This window comes from Pristiophorus japonicus, chromosome 1, assembly GCF_044704955.1.
Source record: "Pristiophorus japonicus isolate sPriJap1 chromosome 1, sPriJap1.hap1, whole genome shotgun sequence".
In the NCBI taxonomy this organism is placed as follows: domain Eukaryota; kingdom Metazoa; phylum Chordata; class Chondrichthyes; family Pristiophoridae; genus Pristiophorus; species Pristiophorus japonicus.
Genome location: NC_091977.1, coordinates 501,292,184 through 501,310,639, shown reverse-complemented (window position 1 = coordinate 501,310,639; position 18,456 = coordinate 501,292,184). Strand labels below are relative to the sequence as shown.

At 46.7% G+C, this 18,456-nt stretch overlaps 1 protein-coding gene across 1 annotated transcript in view; it reads right to left on the bottom strand.

Moving 5' to 3' along the window:
- Positions 1-18,456, bottom strand: part of LOC139260322 (collagen alpha-1(IX) chain-like) — a 194,166-nt gene that overhangs the window by 59,952 nt on the left and 115,758 nt on the right. Inside the window, exons 21-23 of the mRNA XM_070876799.1 lie at positions 2,111-2,164; positions 691-744; positions 6-59 (exon numbers count right to left, since the gene is read on the bottom strand). Coding sequence (XP_070732900.1) covers positions 6-59; positions 691-744; positions 2,111-2,164 — 162 coding nt within the window. The remainder of the gene's footprint in view (positions 1-5; positions 60-690; positions 745-2,110; positions 2,165-18,456) is intronic.

Sequence of the window (18,456 nt, the reverse complement as noted above, 5' to 3'; positions counted from 1 at the left end):
CTTACACGTTCGCCTTTAGGTCCGGGAGTACCGTATGGCCCTCGCGGTCCCTCTGGGCCCTAGAAAACAAAGAATAACTGTAAAAGGATTCAATGCACACAAATATCTAGCTATCTTTGGAATGAAAGGTCTTTATTCTTTTTTATGTTCTGCTTTATTTTGATGTGCCAATTTGTCACTTCAATGTCGGTCTGAACCCTGGTCTGTGCTGAGTTAGCTCTTTTCTGCCAGACAGCAGTGGGAGCCCTCTTACTGATTGCAATGTTTGGTTCAGGAAGAGAGAAAATCATCGCTTGCTATTTAATGATCCTGTGGAAGCCGGAAGTTGGGCGATATTAGGGTTGGCCTCGACTCTGATGCCATCCTCCAACAGTTGAATAGCCTGGCAGCACTTGCAAGTGAAGACAAGCGGGATTTCAGAGGAGCTGACAGCTGTGGAACTGTATCCCGACATATGCCCTCAGGACAGAAAATTGGGAAAGCGGGAGAACTCTGTTTTTGAATCAGCTTTTTATTTTTACCTTAAATTTCATTTAGATTACTGCCGTAATCACTTCCCAGGTATTCACTGTTCTCCAGAATAACTATCATAACCAACAACTTATTCATATATTACAATAGACAATGTTGCGCATTTGTATGCAAGCATTGACTTAAATAATTTAAAAAGAGAGCTGAACAAAAACTTACTTTGGCGCCTTTAATGCCTGGCTCTCCGTTTCCACCTCTTGGACCTTCTGGCCCCTAAAATATAGAAGACTTTCAACCATTGACAGTTGTTCTTTATTAGCAGGGGGCACTGGTATCTGAGCAATACTGCTTTCCAAAATTGATTGTATTTCTAAAAATATTTTAACATACCGTGTTAACAATAAATGTGGTTTCTATTTATTTTGCTGCCTTCTTTTTCATCTCCACAAGTGATATTCCCATAATAATCTCTTTTTTTGAAAAGACATCCGAGTATTCAACTCCCTCAGTGAGTTGAGAGTGAAAAATCCCTGTTTGAGGTGGACTCCACGGTCATAGATAGTCCAACCCACTTACTAATATATGATCTGAGATCTGTCAGTCAAATTGCTTAATCACTGGCTACTGTTTCGGAGTGTTAGCTTGTCTCAATTAGCATCATTCCCACCTCTGGATCCGAATGTAGTTTGGTTTCATTCCCCCATATTAAGATTCGAGTACATAACCTAGGCTGGCACTCAACTGCAGTATTGTCAGAAGGACTGTCCTTTAGATGGACATTAAATTGATCGGTCGCTGATTGGAGCATGGGCAGGCATTGCAGGAGCAGCGATGTCGATGCAAAGGAGCGGCGAGAGATTGTAGAGGGACATGATCGGGGCCCAGGAGAGGCATGAGTTCAGGGCCAGAAGAGGCGAGGGCCCAGGGGCAGCACGGGCCAGCACACACTGCGATATGTGCGCGCACTAGGTCCATGCAGCAGAGCTGGTCTCCAGTCGTCTTGGTTAATCCTTGCCACTGGACCAAGACCTAGCTCCATCAAGCCTGTGTGGTGGCTGGTGTGCAACGGCCACCACACGCGAAACAAAATCCATGCACAGGCATCTTCCACCCTTCAAGATTTAGTTTGGGACCTGGAATTGAAATACCTGTGAACTTTTTGGCATGGAAGTAAGTCATCCTCGACTCGAGGGACTGCCTATGATGATGAAATTGAAGTCCATTTAACTGCCCCATTGCCTTTGCCAAGCTGCGATCTGCCTGTTCAGGGGCACGTTATAGTGAGGCAGTGAGATCAAATGGATCAAGGGGCCTTTGCATCTGAAAATATCGTATGAAACCAGATGAGATTCCCAGTGAGACAGAGCAAAATGGCCCTTCATCCGGCCTACTCAGAGCCTACTGGCTGCTCCACTGATTCAGTTAGTACTTGTGCCAAGCTATTGGGAATGCACCAATATATTATGCTTGAGAAATGTAAGTTAAAAGGAGCAGCCTCAAGGGGCTGGATGGCCTTTTCTCAATCTATACTTTCTAATGGTTTTAGGCTCTAATCTCTGACCTGCCTATAGAAAAATAAATTGAACTATGGATCACTGCACCTTTAACTTAAATGAGCATAAAATAATTGAATACTTACAGTCGACCCAGCTGATCCTGGAGGCCCCGGCAAACCATTAAATCCTGGAATTCCCTGAATGAAAAAAAATCACTTTAATTTTTAAAAAGTTTTATACACTACAGTTCCTTTTTGAATACTGTTTGAAAGCTAGCTAGAAGCCCTTTTTGTTGTAGAATGCTTTTAACAGTGAGATTAGATGTGTTCTCCCTTTTGGGAGGAGCCATATAAAAGGCATTGTATTTCAAATCATGCTGTATGAGAGAAGATTATAAAGCAGAATATAATGGCTGTATTAAAATTTGAAAGTTACAGAATTAATAAAGATTTGAGACGGTTTTAATCCAGTAATCATTGTTATATATGTGGACTTGTATTTACCCTATTTTCTATGTTTCTATAGTCCTTACTACTAGAGGGATCAAGGGGTATGGTGAGAAAGCAGGAATGGGGTACTGAAGTTGCATGTTCAGCCATGAACTCATTGAATGGTGGTGCAGGCTAGAAGGGCCGAATGGCCTACTCCTGCAACTATTTTCTATGTTTCTATGTTTCTATGAATAGCGGTGCAGGTTAGAAGGACCGAATGGCCTACTCCTGCACCTATTTTCTATGTTTCTATGTTTCTATGTTTACTCTGTACAGCCACCAGAAGACTCATCCCCTGGAGTCCCAATAGATCCCAGAATCTCTTGGGAGCACAGGTATTTAAGGAGGCTTCACAGGTTGGAGAGGTACTCAGGAGACCTGCAATAAAAGACTAAAGTCACACTTCACTTTTAGCTGACAGTGTTCAGTCTGACTCTTTCTCCATGCACGACAACTGGCGACGAGATATAGATAGCGAACCCAAAGATGCAGAGAACAGTGGGCATCCTGGAGAAATTTTCGGAGGGAGGTGATTGGAAAACTTTTGTGGAGCGATCCGATCAATACTTCGTGGCCAACGAGCTAGATGGGGAACAGTGCGCTGCCAAACAAAGGGCGATCCTCCCCACCGTATGGCCTCATGAAGAATCTGCTCACTCCAGCGAAACCCATGGAGAAATCGTACGACAATTTGTGCACACTGGTCCGAGAGCACTGGAACCTCTGATGGCGAGGTATCGGTTCTACACCGACAAAAGGTCTGAAGACCAAGAAGTGGTGAGTTATGTCGCCGAGCTAAGAAGCCTTGCAGGACATTGCGAATTTGAAGGATATTTGGAGCACATGCTCAGAGACTTTTTCGTACTTGGCATTGGCCACGAAACCATACTTCGCAAACTTTTGACCATAGAGACCCCAACCTTGAGTAAGGCCATAGCGATAGCCCAGGCGTTCATTGCTACCAGTGACAATACTAAGCAAATCTCTCAGCACACAAGTGCTGCTACAACTACTGTGAACAAAGTGATGTTGTTTTCGCATCATAACGTACAGGGCAGGTCACACATACCTGCAGCTGCACGTCCGCAGATGTCTGAGTCCACCATCAAGGGTGATGAATGCAAGGCCATTAACACCTTGTTGGTGCTGCGGGGGTGATCATCGTTTCCATTCATGCCAATTCAAAGAGTACATTTGCAAGGGCTGTGGAACAATGGGACACCTCCAACGTGTGTGCAGGCGAGCTACAAAGCCTGTTAAACCTGCAAACCACTATGTTGCAGAGGAGGACAGATCCACGGAGGATCACGACGAACCAGAGCCTCGGATCAAGGAGGCAGAGGTACATGGGGTGCACACATTCACCACGAATTGTCCCCCGATAATGCTGAATGTTGAACTAAATGGACTCCCGGTGTCAATGGAGCTAACACGGGTGCGAACCAGTCCATCAAGGGCAAAAAGACTTTCGAAAGGTTGTGGTGCAACAAGGCCTCAAGGCCAGTCTTAACTCTAGCTCGCACGAAACTAAGAACTTACACAAAAGAACTGATTCCTGTAATCGGCAGTGCGACCGTAAAGGTCTCCTACGATGGAGCGGTACACAAGCTACTACTCTGGGTGGTACCGGGCGATGGTCCCACGCTGCTCAGCAGGAGCTGGCTGGGAGAGATACGCTGGAACTGGGACGATGTCTGAGCGCTATCACCTGCTGATGACACTTCGTGTGCACAGGTCTTAAACAAATTTCCTTTGCTGTTCTAACCAGGTATCAGGAAATTCCAAGGAGCAAAAGTGCAGATCAACCTAATTCCGGGTGCGCGACCCATCCATCACAAGGCGAGAGCAGTACCGTACATGATGAGAGAAAGAGTAGAGATCGAGCTAGACCGCTGCAAAGAGAGGACATCATTTCACCGATTGAGTTCAGCGAGTGGGCCAGTCCTATTGTCTCAGTCCTCAAGGGAGACGGCACCGTCAGAATCTGTGGCAATTACAAAGTAACTATCAATCATTTTTGACCAATACCCACTACCAAAGGCTGACGAACTCTTTGCAACACTGGCGGGAGGAAAGACGTTCACGAAGTTGAATCTGACTTCAGCCTACATGACGCATGAACTGGACGAATCATCGAAGGCCCTCACCTGCATCAACACGCACAAAGGTCTTTTTGTTTATAACAGATGCCCGTTTGGAATCTGATCAGCAGCGGCGATATTCCAGAGAAACATGGAAAGCTTACTGAAGTCGGTCCCGCACACCGTGGTCTTCCAGGACGACATCTTGGTCACAAGTCGGAACACAGTCAAGCACCTGCAGAACCTGGAGGAGGTTCTTAGTCTTCTGAACCGCGTGGGGCTCAGGTTAAAACACTTGAAGTGCCGTTTCCTGGCACCTGAAGTGGAGTTCTTGGGAAGGAGGATTGTGGCGGATGGCATCAGGCCCACCAAGACGGAGGCAATTGAGAACGCACCGAGGCCACAGAATGTGATGGATCTGCAGTCGTTTCTGGGACTCTTGAACTACTTTGGTAACTTCTTACCGGGTCTCAGCACACTGCTAGAACCACAACATGTCTTAGTACAAAAAGGGGAGAATGGGTTTGGGGCAAAAGCCAAATGCCTTTGTAAAAGCCAGAAAATTGTTATGCTCAAACAAATTGCTTGTGTTGTATGATCCATGTAAGCGTTTGGTACTAGCATGTGATGCGTCGTCATATGGCATCAGGTGTGTATTGCAACAAGCTAATGATTTCGGGAAACTGCAACCGGTTGCTTATGCATCCAGGAGTCTGCCTAAGGCTGAGAGAGCCTACATCATGATTGAAAAAGAAGAGTTAGCGTGTGTCTATGTGGGAAAGAAAATGCATCAATAACTGTTTGGGCTAAAATTCGAATTGGAAACCGACCATATGCCACTTATATCCCTGTTTTCCGAGAGTAAAGGGATAAATACCAACGCATCGGCCCGGATCCAGAGATGGCTGCTCACGTTGTCCACATATAACTACGCCATCCACCACAGGCCAGGCACAGAAAATTGCGCCGATGCTCTCAATAGGCTGCCATTGCCTACCACAGGGGTGGAAATGGCGCAGCCCGCAGATCTCGTCATGGTTATGGAAGCATTTGAGAGTGAACAATCACCAATCACTGCCAGGCAGATCAAAACCTGGACAAGCCCTTATTATCTCTAGTCAAAAGCTGTGTGCTTCACGGGAGCTGGTCCAGTGTCCCAGTGGAAATGCAGGAAGAGATAAAGTCGTTCCTGTGGCGCAAAGCTGAAATATCTATACAGGCAGACTGCCTTCTGTGGGGCAATCGAATAGTGGTCACCAAGAAGGGCAAAGACACCTTCATCAATGACCTCCACAATACCCACCCAGGCATTGTAATGATGAAAGCGGTAGCCAGGTCCCACGTATGGTGGCCCGGTATCGATGCGGACTTAGAGTTCTGCGTTCACAGATGTAATACATGCTCGCAGTTAAGCAATGTACCCAGGGAGGCGCCGCTAAGTTTATGGTCTTGGCCCTCCAAACTGTGGTCTAGGGTACACGTCGACTATGCAGGCCCGTTCTTGGGTAAAATGTTCCTTGTGGTTGTAGACGCGTACTCCAAGTGGATTGAATGTGAGATAATGTCGGCTAGCACGTCCACTGCCACTAGAGAAAGCCTGCGGGCTATGTTTGCCACTCACGGCTTATCCGATGTCTGGTGAGCGACAATGGGCCATGTGCTGAGTTCAAAGAATTCATGACCCTTAACGGGATCACACATGTCACATCTGCCCCATTTAAACCAGTGTCCAATGGTCAGGCAGAGAAAGCAGTGTAAACCATCAAGCAAGGCTTGAAGAGGGTAACTGAAGGCTCACTGCAGACTTGCCTCTCCCGGGTCCTGCTTAGCTACTGCACGAGACCCTACTCATTCACTGGGATCCCACCTGCTGAAATGCTCATGAAAAGAGCACTTAATACAAGGCTCTCGTTAGTTCACCCTGATCTAGATGAACAGGTAGAGCGCAGGTGGCTTCAACAAAGTGCATACCATAATGGAGCAAATGTGTCACGCGAGATTGAAATCAATGATCCTGTGGTTGTATTAAATTATGGACAAGGTCCTGTATCAGTAAGTAACCTTTAGCATTATTGTGACCAAAATAATTTAATCTAGAGATTAAGTCATGACAGGACAACTCGGACACGTGTTATGCTCCTCCTGTACTCTGTGGGAAGTGAGGAAGTCCAGTGTCCCTGACGACTACATATCCAGGAAGTGTATCCGGCTGCAGTTCCTGACAGATCGCATTGCGACACTGGAGCTGCAGGTGGATTCACTCTGGAGCATCCACAATGCTGAGAATGACGTGAATGGCAAGTTTAGTGAGTTGGTCTTACCGCAGGAAAAGGTTAGATAGCAAGATCGGGGCTGGGTGACCAACAGGAAGAGCAGTGGAAGGAAGGTAGTGCAGGGGTCCCCTGTGGTCATTCCCCTGCAAAACAGATACACCGCTTTGGGTACTGTTGAGGCGGATGACTCATCAGGGGAGGGCAGCAGCAGCCAAGTTCATGGCACCGTGGGTGACTCTGTTGCACAGGAGGGCAGGAAAAAGAGTGGGAGGACTATAATGATAGGGGATTCTACTGTAAGGGGAATAGATAGATGTTTCTGCTGCCGCAACCAAGACTTCAGGATGGTATGTTGTCTCCCTGGTGCAAGGGTCAAGGATGTCTCGGAGCGGGTACAGGATATTTTGAAGGGGGAGGGTAAACAGCCAATTGTCGTGGTGTATATAGGTACCAACGATATAGGTAAAAAATGGGATGAGGTCCGACAAGACGAATTTAGGGAGCCAGGAGCTAAATTAAAAAGTAGGACCTCAAAAGTAGTGATCTCAGGATTGCTACCAGTGCCACTTGCTAGTCAGAGTAGGAATCGTAGGATAGCTCAGATGAATACGTGGCTTGAGGAGTGATGCAGAAGGGAGGGATTCAAATTCCTGGGACATTGGAACCGCTTCTGCGGGAGGTGGGACCAGTACAAACCGGATGGTCTGCACCTGGGAAGGACCAGGACCAATGTCCCGGGGGAGTGTTTGCTAGTGTTGTTGGGGAGGGGTTAAACTAATATGGCAGGGGGATGGGAACCTATGCAGGGAGACAGAGGGAAGTAGAATGGGGGCAGAAGCAAAAGATAGAAAGAAGAAAAGTAAAAGTGGAGGGCAGAGAAACCCAAGGCAAAAAGCAAAAAGGGCCACATTACAGCAAAATCCTAAAGGGTCAAAGGGTATTAAAAAGACAAGCCTGAAGACTCTGTGCCTCAATGCGAGGAGTATTCGGAATAAGGTGGACAAATTAACTGCGCAGATAGCAGTTAACGGATATGATGTAATTGGCATCACAGAGACATGGCTCCAGGGTGACCAAGGCTGTGAACTCAGCATCCAGGGGTATTCAACATTCAGGAAGGATAGACAGAAATGAAATGGAGGTGGGGTGGCGGTGCTGGTTAAAGAAGAAATTAATGCAATCGTAAGGAAGAACATGAGCTTGGATGATGTGGAATCTGTATAGGTGGAGTTACGGAATACCAAAGGGCAGAAAACGCTAGTGGGAGTTGTGTACAGACCACCAAACAGTAGTAATGAGGATGGGGACAGCATCAAACAATAAATTAGGGATCCGTGCAATAAAGGTACAGCAGTTATCATGGGCGACTTTAATCTACAAATTGATTGGGCTAACCAAACTAGTAGCAATGCGGTGGAGGAGGATTTCCTGGCGTGTATTAGGGAGGGTTTTCTAGACCAATATGTCGAGGAACCAACTAGAGGGCTGGCCAAACTAGACTGGGTGATGTGTAATGAGAAAGGACTAATTAGCAATCTTGCTGTGCGAGGTCCCTTGGGGAAGAGTGACGATAATATGGTGAATTCTTTATTAAGATGGAGAGTAACACAGTTAATTCAGAGTCTAGAGTCCTGAAATTGGGGAAAGGTAACTTCGATGGTATGAGAATTGAATTTGCAAGAATAGACTGGTGAGTGATACTTAAAGGGTTGATAGTGGATAGGCAATGGCAAACATTTAAAGATCACATGGATGAACTTCAACAATTGTACATCCCTGTCTGGAGTAAAAATAAGAACGGGGAGGGTGACTCAACCGTGGCGAACAAGGGAAATTAATGATAGTGTTAAATCCAAGGAAGAGGCATATAAATTGGCCAGAAAAAGCAGCAAATCTGAGGACTGGGAGAATTTTGGAATACAGCAGAGGAGGACAAAGGGTTTAATTAGGAGGGGGAAAATAGAGTATGAGAGGAAGCTTGTTGGGAACATAAAAACTGACTGCAAAGGTTCCATAGATATATGAAGAGAAAATGATTAGTGAAAACAAACGTAGGTCCCTTGCAGTCAGATTCAGGTGAATTTATAATGGGGAACAAAGAAATGGCGGACCAGCTAAACAGATACTTTGGTTCTGTTTTCACGAAGGAAGACACAAATAACCTTCCGGAAATACTAGGGGACCGAGGGTCTAGTGAGAAGGAGGAACTGAAGGATATACTTATAAAGCGGGAAATTGTGTTAGGGAAATTGATGGGATTGAAGGTCGATAAATCCCCGGGGCCTGATCGTCTGCATCACAGAGTATTTAAGGAAGTAGCCATAGAAGTGGATGCATTGGTGATCATTTTCCAACAGTCTATTGATTCTGGATCAGTTCCTATGGACTGGAGGGTAGCTAATGAAACACCGCTGTTTAAAAAAGGAGGGAGAGAAAAAACAGGTAATTATAGACCATTTAGCCTGACATCAGTAGTGGGGAAAATGTTGGAATCAATTATTAAAGATGAAATAGCAGCGCATTTGGAAAGCAGTGACAGGATCGGTCCAAGTCAGCATGGATTTATGAAAGGGAAATCATGCTTGACAAATCTTCTGGAATTTTTTGAGGATGTAACTAGTAGAGTGGACAAGGAGAACCAGTGGATGAGATGTATTTGGACTTTCAAAAGGCTTTTGACAAGGTCCCACACAAGAGATTGGTATGCAAAATCAAAGCACATGGTACTGGGGGTAATGTGCTGACGTGGATAGAGAACTGGTTGGCAGACAGGAAGCAGAGAGTCGGGATAAATGGGTCCTTTTCAGAATGGCAGGCAGTGACTAGTGGAGTACCGCAGTCCTGAGACCCCAGCTCTTTACAATATACATTAATTGAAGGAATTGAGTGTAATATCTCCAAGTTTGCAGATGACACTAAACTGGGTGGCGGTGTGAGCTATGAGGAGGATGCTAAAAGGCTGCAGGGTGACTTGGACAGGTTAGGTGAGTGGGCAAATGCATGGCAGATGCAGTATAATGTGGATAAATGTGAGGTTATCCACTTTGGGGGCAAAAACATGAAGGCAGAATATTATCTGAATGGCGGCAGATTAGAAAAGGAGGAGGTGCAACGAGACCTGGGTGTCATGGTACATCAGTCATTGAAAGTTGCCATGCAGGTACAGCAGGCAGTTAAGAAAGCCTTAGTGAGGCCTCACCTGGAATATTGTGTTCAGTTTTGGTCTCCTAATCTGAGGAAGGACATTCTTGCTATTGACGGAGTGCGGCGAAGCTTCACCAGATTGATTCCAGGGATGGCTGGACTGTCATCTGAGGAGAGACTGGATCAAGTGGGCCTTTATTCACTGGAGTTTAGAAGGATGAGAGGGGATCTCATAGAAACGTATAAGATTCTGACGGGACTGGACAGGTTAGATGCGGGAAGAATGCTCCCGATGTTGGGGAAGTCCAGAACCAAGGGGCCATAGGCTTAGGATAAGGGTTGGCCATTCAAGACTGAGATGAGGAGAAACTTCTTCACTCAGAGTTGTTAACCTATGGAATTCCCTGCCGCAGAGAGTTGTTGATGCCAGTTCATTGGATATATTCAAGGGGGAGTAAGATATGGCCCTTACGGCTAAGGGGATCAAGAGGTATGGAGAGAAAGCAGGAAAGGGGTACTGAGGGAATGATCAGCCATGATCTTATTGAATGGCGGTGGAGGCTCGAAGGGCCGAATGGCCTACTCCCGCACCAATTTCTATGTTTCTATGTATGTTGGCCTTCATATCTCAGGGATTTGAGTAGAGGAGCAGGGAGGTCTTACTGCAGTTGCACAGGGCCTTGGTGAGGCCTCACCTGGAATATTGTATTCAGTTTAGTCTCCTAATCTAAGGAAGGACGTTCTTGCTATTGAAGGAGCGCAGTGAAGGTTCACCAGACTGATTCCCGGGATGGCGGAACTGACATATGAGGAGAGACTGGATCAACTCTGCCTTTATACACTGGAATTTAGAAGTATGAGAGGGGATCTCGTAGAATCTTCCAAGATTCTGACGGGACTGGACAGGTTAGATGCGGGAAGAATGTTCCCAATGATGGGGAAGTCCAGAACCAGGGAACACAGTCTTAGAATAAGAGGTAGGCCATTTAGGATGGAGATGAGGAGAAACTTCTTCACTCAGAGAGTTGTTAACTTGTGGAATTCCCTACCGCAGAGAGTTGTTGATGCCAGTTCACTGGATATATTCAAGAGGGAGTTAGTTATGGCCCTTACTGCTAAAGCGGTCAAGGGGTATGGAGAGAAAGCAGGAAAGGGGTACTGAGGGAATAATCAGCCATGATCTTATTGAATGGTAGTGCAGGCTCGAAGGGCCAAATGGCCTACTCCTGCACCTATTTTCTATGTTTCTATATTTCTATGTCCTAAGTTGCTTCCTGGCACTGTCATGGCCAAAGAGGCGAGCAGGGTGTTTCGGGTCAAACTTTCAAATGGACTCATTCACCGGAAACACTTGGACCAAATCAAACTCAGATTCACGGACTACCCTGAGCAACCCACCTTGGAGCCTACCTTTTTTAATCCCCCAACATACAAACCAGTGGCAACGGCACCACGGTTGACCACGAAGCAGAACCCATCAGCCACAGCAGCCCAGCAGGACCCAACACAACAGGCAGCCCAGCAAGGCTAACTGCACAGCAGGCCAGCGAGGGCCCAACAACTGATTCAACAACACCCGTTTTCATACCGAGATGATCAACCAGGGCAAGAAGGGCCCCAGATCGACTCACATTGTGAATAGTTGCACTATTGACTTTGCGGAGGGGAGTGTTGTTATCTATGTGGACTTGTATTTACTCTGTACAGCCACCAGAGGGCTCATCCCCTGGAGCCCCAAGGGATCGCATAATCCCTTCACAGGTTGGCGAGGCACTCTGGAGACCTGCAATAAAAGACTAAGGTCACACTGTACTTTAAGCTCACAGTGTTCAGTCTGACGCTTTTTCCATACACAACAATCTTTATCTTGATTGTAACTGACAGCAGGGTGTGTAATGCTGGCTCTAAATCACACCCAGCAGCAGCTTAAATGTTGCTAAATGGTTCATGGACAAACTGTGGGACTTCACAATAAAACAACGATAATGAGCAAAAAGGATGCGTTCACAAGCTTTTAATTAGATTTGGGCAATTCGCAGTTCTAGATAATTCACCAGCACCACATACCTTTGATCTATGTCTGTAACACAGGCTTGACTTGGAAGCTTAGAAATTGGGTCACGTAGTGCTCTTTTTTCAGGCGCCACATGACCTCTTTGGTACCTAAAATGATTTTCAGGAAGTGACCGCCATATTGGGTAAGAACAAACAAGAGGCATCCTTTACATACACCTGAAGCAGGCATAAGTCCATTTGCAAATACAAATAAGGGGCCTAATGCCTATTTCAGGTCCCTGCTGCAACATTGCTTTGACCTGATGCAGCCAGACCTGACTGCGCTCAAGAGAAACTAACTCTATAGATAGCTTGCAAAAAATAGGTGCTAATTCCATGTAAAGCTCAATCCCACTCCCAGCCCTGAGACACCTTACCCCGACCTCCAGGCTCAGACCCAACCTCCAATCTTCCTCCCCCCAGGCTGTGACCCCCGGCCTCCAATCTCCCTCGGCCTAGGCTGCGGCCCCCGACCTCCAATCCCGCAACTTCCAGGCTTCGATCCCCCACCACCTTCCCCTCAAGCTCCAACCCCCGACCTCTGAACTCTCTCCACCCGGCACCGACCCCAACCTCCAATCCCCTTGCACCCAGACTCTGACCCCTGACCTCCGATTGCTCTCCTCACAGGCACCAACCCCCCGACCTCAAATTTGCTTCACACAGGCTCTGACCCCCAATCTCCGATCTCTTCTCCCGCCCCTGACCTAAACTAAAGAGTACAATTCTAAAGGGGATGCATGAACAAAGAGACTTATGTGCCCAAGTCATTGAAGGTAGCAGTGCAGAATGAGAAAGTGGTTCAAAAAAGCATCCGGGATCCTGGGCTTCATAAATAGAGGCAGAAGGAGAGAAATTCAGAAGCGGCACGTTTGGGGCTTTAACATTTAAAAGTAGAAAAAATTAACGGTAGGCGCCAATCTTTTTCGACTTTAAAAAAATTCGGGGATAGCGCTCCAGGAAGGAAGTGGAGCACTCAATCAGGCGGTAGTTTGAGCAGCACTGCACACTGTGCTGTGCAACGCTGCTGCGTAGAAAGGCTCCTTCCCTCCCTTAAAGGCAAGGGCCGTCGCTGCAGGCTCTGCAACATAAAAATTTACCTTCTCCCTGACGGCAGCCGCAATCCAGCCCGATCGGCTCGATGCAATGAAAGAGTGCCGGGCTGATCGACTGCGGCCAAAGAAGAGCAGCGACAAACCTGAAAGAGAGCGGTTACATTTTGTTTGGACTTACCTCGCCTACCTCGCCTTTAATCATCGCCCCCGAAGCGCCCAGCCTCCCGATGCACGCCTCCTGCAGCTGCCGGTGTTTTCACCCGGCGATGCAGTAGGGGGCAGAACCCAAGTTCAGATCTCGGGCGAAGCACACGGTGATGATGTCACAATCTCCAGGCGAAGGAGATTGGGGCACAATGCCGTACTGCCGCAAACCTTCCGCCAAATATGGCGTGAGTCGATGTTATCACCGCGCCCACTTGGTACCTGGCTAGTGCCCTGTTATCGCCCCCCCCCCCCACCCCCCCACAGAGATGCTAAGGAAGCCAATTTCTAGGCCACAGAGTACAAAAGCAAGAAAGTTATGATGAACATTTATAAAACACTGGTTTGGCCTCATCTGGAGTATTGTGTCCAATTCTGGGCACCAAACTTTAGGAAGGATGTGAAGGCCTTAGAGAGGGTACAGAAAAGATTTACTAGAATGGTTCTAGGGATTAGGGACATCAGTTAAGTGGATAAACTGGAGAAATTGGGCTTGTTCTCCTTAGAGCAGAGAAGGTTGAGGTGTTTAATAGAGGTGTTTAAAATCATGAGGGGTCTGAACAGAGTAGCTAGAGAGAAACTGTTCCCATTGGCAAAAAGGTCAAGAACCAGAGGAAACAGATACGCAGAAGAATCAAAGGCAACATGAGGAAAAATGTTCTTACACAGCGAATGGTTAGGATCTGGAATGCACTGCCTGAAAGGGTGTGGAGGTAGATTCAATTGTAGCTTTTTAAAAAATTTGTAGGGTTATGGGAAAAGGGCGGAGAAGTGGGACTAGCTTAAAGTGCCTTGAAGAGCTGGCATGGGCTCGATGGGCCAAATGGCCTCCTTCTGTGCTGTAACCATTCTATGATTCGATTATTTTATGATCTCTGATCTCTCTCCTCCGACACCCAACCTCCAATCTCCGACATCCGACACCGAACTCCGATCTTTCTCCTCACAGGCTCTGCCCCCTGAATTCTGCTCTCACTACCCCAGGCTCCATCGTTCTAGCCTCTGACCTGCCTCTCACACAAGCCCCCACCACCACCACCCCCCCCCCCCCCACCCGTCCTTCAAGCCTGCTCACACAGGATCCCTGACCTCCACGCCCCGATCCCACTGGCTGCTGCCTGCTGATTGTACCCCTTCGCTCGCCACCGATAGCTCCCCCAAGACCCCTGATCCCCCCCACGGAGGTACACAATCATCCCTCATCTATCCACGATCCCCCAAGACATCATCTCCATCCCGGAGGCCATCACTTATTTTGTACTATCAGCTTCATCTATCTGCTTAGAGCTCCTCCTGCAGCCCAATCTCTACAGGAATGAAGACCCAGACCCATTATCTGTACCTTACTATTTGTGCATAGGGTTACTGCCCTGCACAGGTGGGGTGAGGCTTCCGAATTGCTAACTAATATAGTTATGATCAAGATTGAAATCCCAACATTCCAACTCATTTAATCTAGTGTCAGCCAGACAGTTCGGTGAGATTCTCATAATGGAAAAAGGTAGCATTCCCCTGGCCTATGCAGTGGATACAGAATGCCTGCTGGCTTATATAATAATTTGAGTCAGTCAGTCAACTAAGAACGCTGTCAAAGTGCACAGCTTGAAATCGTTGCCATGACAACCACCGAGGACAATATTTTGGATACAGCTCTCGCAAAGATTAGAGAGAAGAGTGTTTTGTTATGGTAATAGGAATGTGGCAGTTTTGTTTTAATTCAGAAGCTTCCATGAAGGGCACCATTAAGATTTTTAAAAATAGTCTGCAAGTCAAGAAGAATTAGCGATTTCCTTTGATTGTAAAAGTCTTTAGTTGTTAAGAGGGGGAGAAGATTGTGGAGTTCCACAGTTTTAATGTAGTGGGAAAGAATGACTGACGAGTAAGATTTAATAATGAATTAACAAAGAGGTAGTTAGTACTGGCCTTCGCTAGACCTGTTGATCTGCTGTTCTGTGTAGAACATTGTATGTCACATGATTCTGGGGTAAAGATGTGACTCTGCATTGCTGTGCACTGACCACACTCGACCAGCTCCGTTGGGTGGGCCACATTGTCTGCATGCCCGACACAAGACTCCCAAAGCAAGCGCTCTACTCAGAAGTCATACACGGTAAGCGAGCCCCAGGTGGGCAGAGGAAACGTTTCAAGGACACCCTCAAAGTCTCCTTGATAAAGTGCAACATCCCCACTGGCACCTGGGAATCCCTGGCCCAAGACGGCCCTAAGTGGAGGAAGAGCATCAGGGAGGGCGCTGAGCACTTCGAGTCTCATCGCCGAGAGCATGCAGAAAACAAGTGCAGGCAGCGGAAGGAGCGTGCAGCAAACCAGACTCCCACTCACCCTTTTCTTCAACGACTGTCTGTCCCACCGGTCACAGAGACTGTAATTCCCATATTGAACTGTACAGTCACCTGAGAACTCACTTTTAGAGTGGAAGCAAGTCTTCCTCGATTTCGAGGGACTGCCTATGATGATGGTAATGCTGTGAGATTTTGTGACTCAACCTGGGTTGCCACAAGAGGAGGCTAGTTGTTCCCCTAGAGCAAGGGTTTCTTACATGTTCTGCATTGGAAAGGCCTGGGGGAAAATTATTCATCCAACCCTATAGCTAAAGAAAATAGAGGAAAATCAGCCAAAAAAGGAAAATTTTCAGGAGAGGTTTCCAGAGTACAGGGATGTAGTGACTGAATGATCAGCCTCCTCCAGTGAAGCAAGCACAGGATGCCACTTGGACCATATGATCACATGAGCTAGAATGAGGCCATGGAAGGATTTAAAGACAAGGATGAAAATTCAGGAAGTCAGTTTGCTGGGAATCAGGGATGATGGGTTTTGGAACCTTTTGCAAGGGTGGTGCCTGATTGTGGAGTTCCGGATTCATTGGAAGCTTCTGAAGGGTGAGGAGAACACTGCAGACAACAATCCATGAAACGATGGAGAGGCAGATTTGAATTTTAGCAACAGTGAACAAGAGGTAGGTACATAAAGGAGCAATGCTCTATCAACAGAGGAATACTGTATTGGTGGCAGTAAAAAGCTTAGCTCACGGTCTAATAGGTTGCACATCTGGATTTATCCTGAGAGGCCAGCGAGGGAGGATGATGAAGTAAGTGCCGGGAGCTGAAAAGGATGGTTTCAGTTTGGACAGGGCTGAAAGAAATGGTGTCTCATCTCACTCTTGATGCTTCTGGTCCAGCAATGCCTCACTTAAAAAATTCTCATCCTTATTTACAATTCCCTCCAGGGCCTCGCCCCTCCCTATCTCTGTAACCTCCTCCAGCCCCACAACCAATGTTCCCTCCTTTTCAGGGTGTGCACGGCCCACTCAGTTTCATTAAATTTTACGTTGAAAAAGCCAGCCCCGGGCTGCGCAGGACCGGCAGAGAGGTGCACGGCTTACATACCTTATAGGGAACATTGCTTACAACCCTCCGAGATCATTGCACTCCTCCAATTCCGGCCTCTTGCGCATCCCCGGTTTTATTTGCTCCACCATTGGTGGCCGTGCCTTCAGCTGCTTGAACTGTTAGCTCTAGAATTCTCTCCCGAAGTCTCCCTGCTTCTCTACCTCTCTCTCCTCCTTAACTACATTAAAGGCACTATATAAATACAAGTTTTTGATGTTGTTGTCAGGCAGTGAGGAAGCCTTGGTGATAATTTAAGAAAATGATTTGGGTGTCATTGGCCCATATATAGAAACGAATGCAATCTTTATGGATGATGCCACCAGAGAGTAACATGTAAAAGAAGAAAAGGAGGGGGGTGGAGTTGGGTCTAAGGATATAACCTCTGGGTTTCATCAAAGGTGACTGCAAGGACATGACAGTAAAGCACTGAGGCGATGTATTGACTGTGTTGGGACATAAGAAGGGGAACTATGAGAACTGTGCTGCAGACATGGTTGGGAGAGGAGGAACAGTGGAGGACAAAGAAGTGATAAACAGTATTGAAGGCAGCACAGAGATTGCAGAGGAACAGGAGAAGAGGGAAACAGCTGGAAGAAAAATATTTTAAAAGAATAAAGAGAGAATTAAGTGAAACATTGGAACATTTTTCACTAATACTAACATGTACCATGGACCATGATGGCTAAAACAGTGAGGGATATTTCCTTGCAGGTGACTATAAAATGACTGGCAATTACAATATACAGCTCCTTAGGAAAATGCAGTCATGGCAACTCTCGCGATTTAATCACAGGACAGGCAATTTTTAATGAAAGTCCCCCACCAACTCACGATTTAACTCAGAAAACTCGCGAGTTAAAGGATTGATTCACCTATCGACTCTGGATCAGTTCCTATGGACTGGAGGGTAGCTAATGTAACACCACTTTTTAAAAAAGGAGGGAGAGAGAAAACGGGGAATTATAAACCGGTTAGCCTGACATCAGTAGTGGGGAAAATGTTGGAATCAATTATTAAAGATGAAATAGCAGCGCATTTGGAAAGCAGTGACCAAGTCAGCATGGATTTATGAAAGGGAAATCATGCTTGACAAATCTTCTAGAATTTTTTGAGGATGTAACTAGTAGAGCGGACAAGGGAGAACCAGTGGATGTGGTGTATTTGGACTTTCAAAAGGCCTCTGACAAGGTCCCACACAAGAGGTTAGTGTGAAAATTAAAGCACAAGGTATTGGGGGTAATGTATTAACGTGGATAGAGAAGTGTTTGGCAGACAGGAAGCAGAGAGTTGGGATAAACGGATCGTTTTCAGGATGGCAGGCAGTGACTAGTGGGGTGCCGCAGGGCTCAGTACAATATAAATCAATGACTTAGATGAAGGAATTGAGTGTAATATCTCCAAGTTTGTAGATGACACTAAGCCGGGTAGCGGTGTGAACTGTGAGGAGGATTCTAAGAGGCTGCAGGGTGACTTGGACAGGTTAGGTGAGTGGGAAAATGCATGGCAGATGCAGTATAATGTGGATAAATGTGAGGTTATCCACTTTGGTGGCAAAAACATGAAGGCAGAATATTATCTGAATGGCAGCAGATTAGGAAAAGGAAGGTGCAAAGAGACCTGGGTGTCATGGTACATCAGTCATTGAAAGTTGGCATGCAGGTACAGCAGTTAGCGAAGAAGGCAAATGGCATATTGGCCTTCATAGCTAGAGGATTTGAGTATAGGAGCAGGGAGGTCTTAATGCAGTTGTACAGGGCCTTGGTGAGGACACACCTGGAA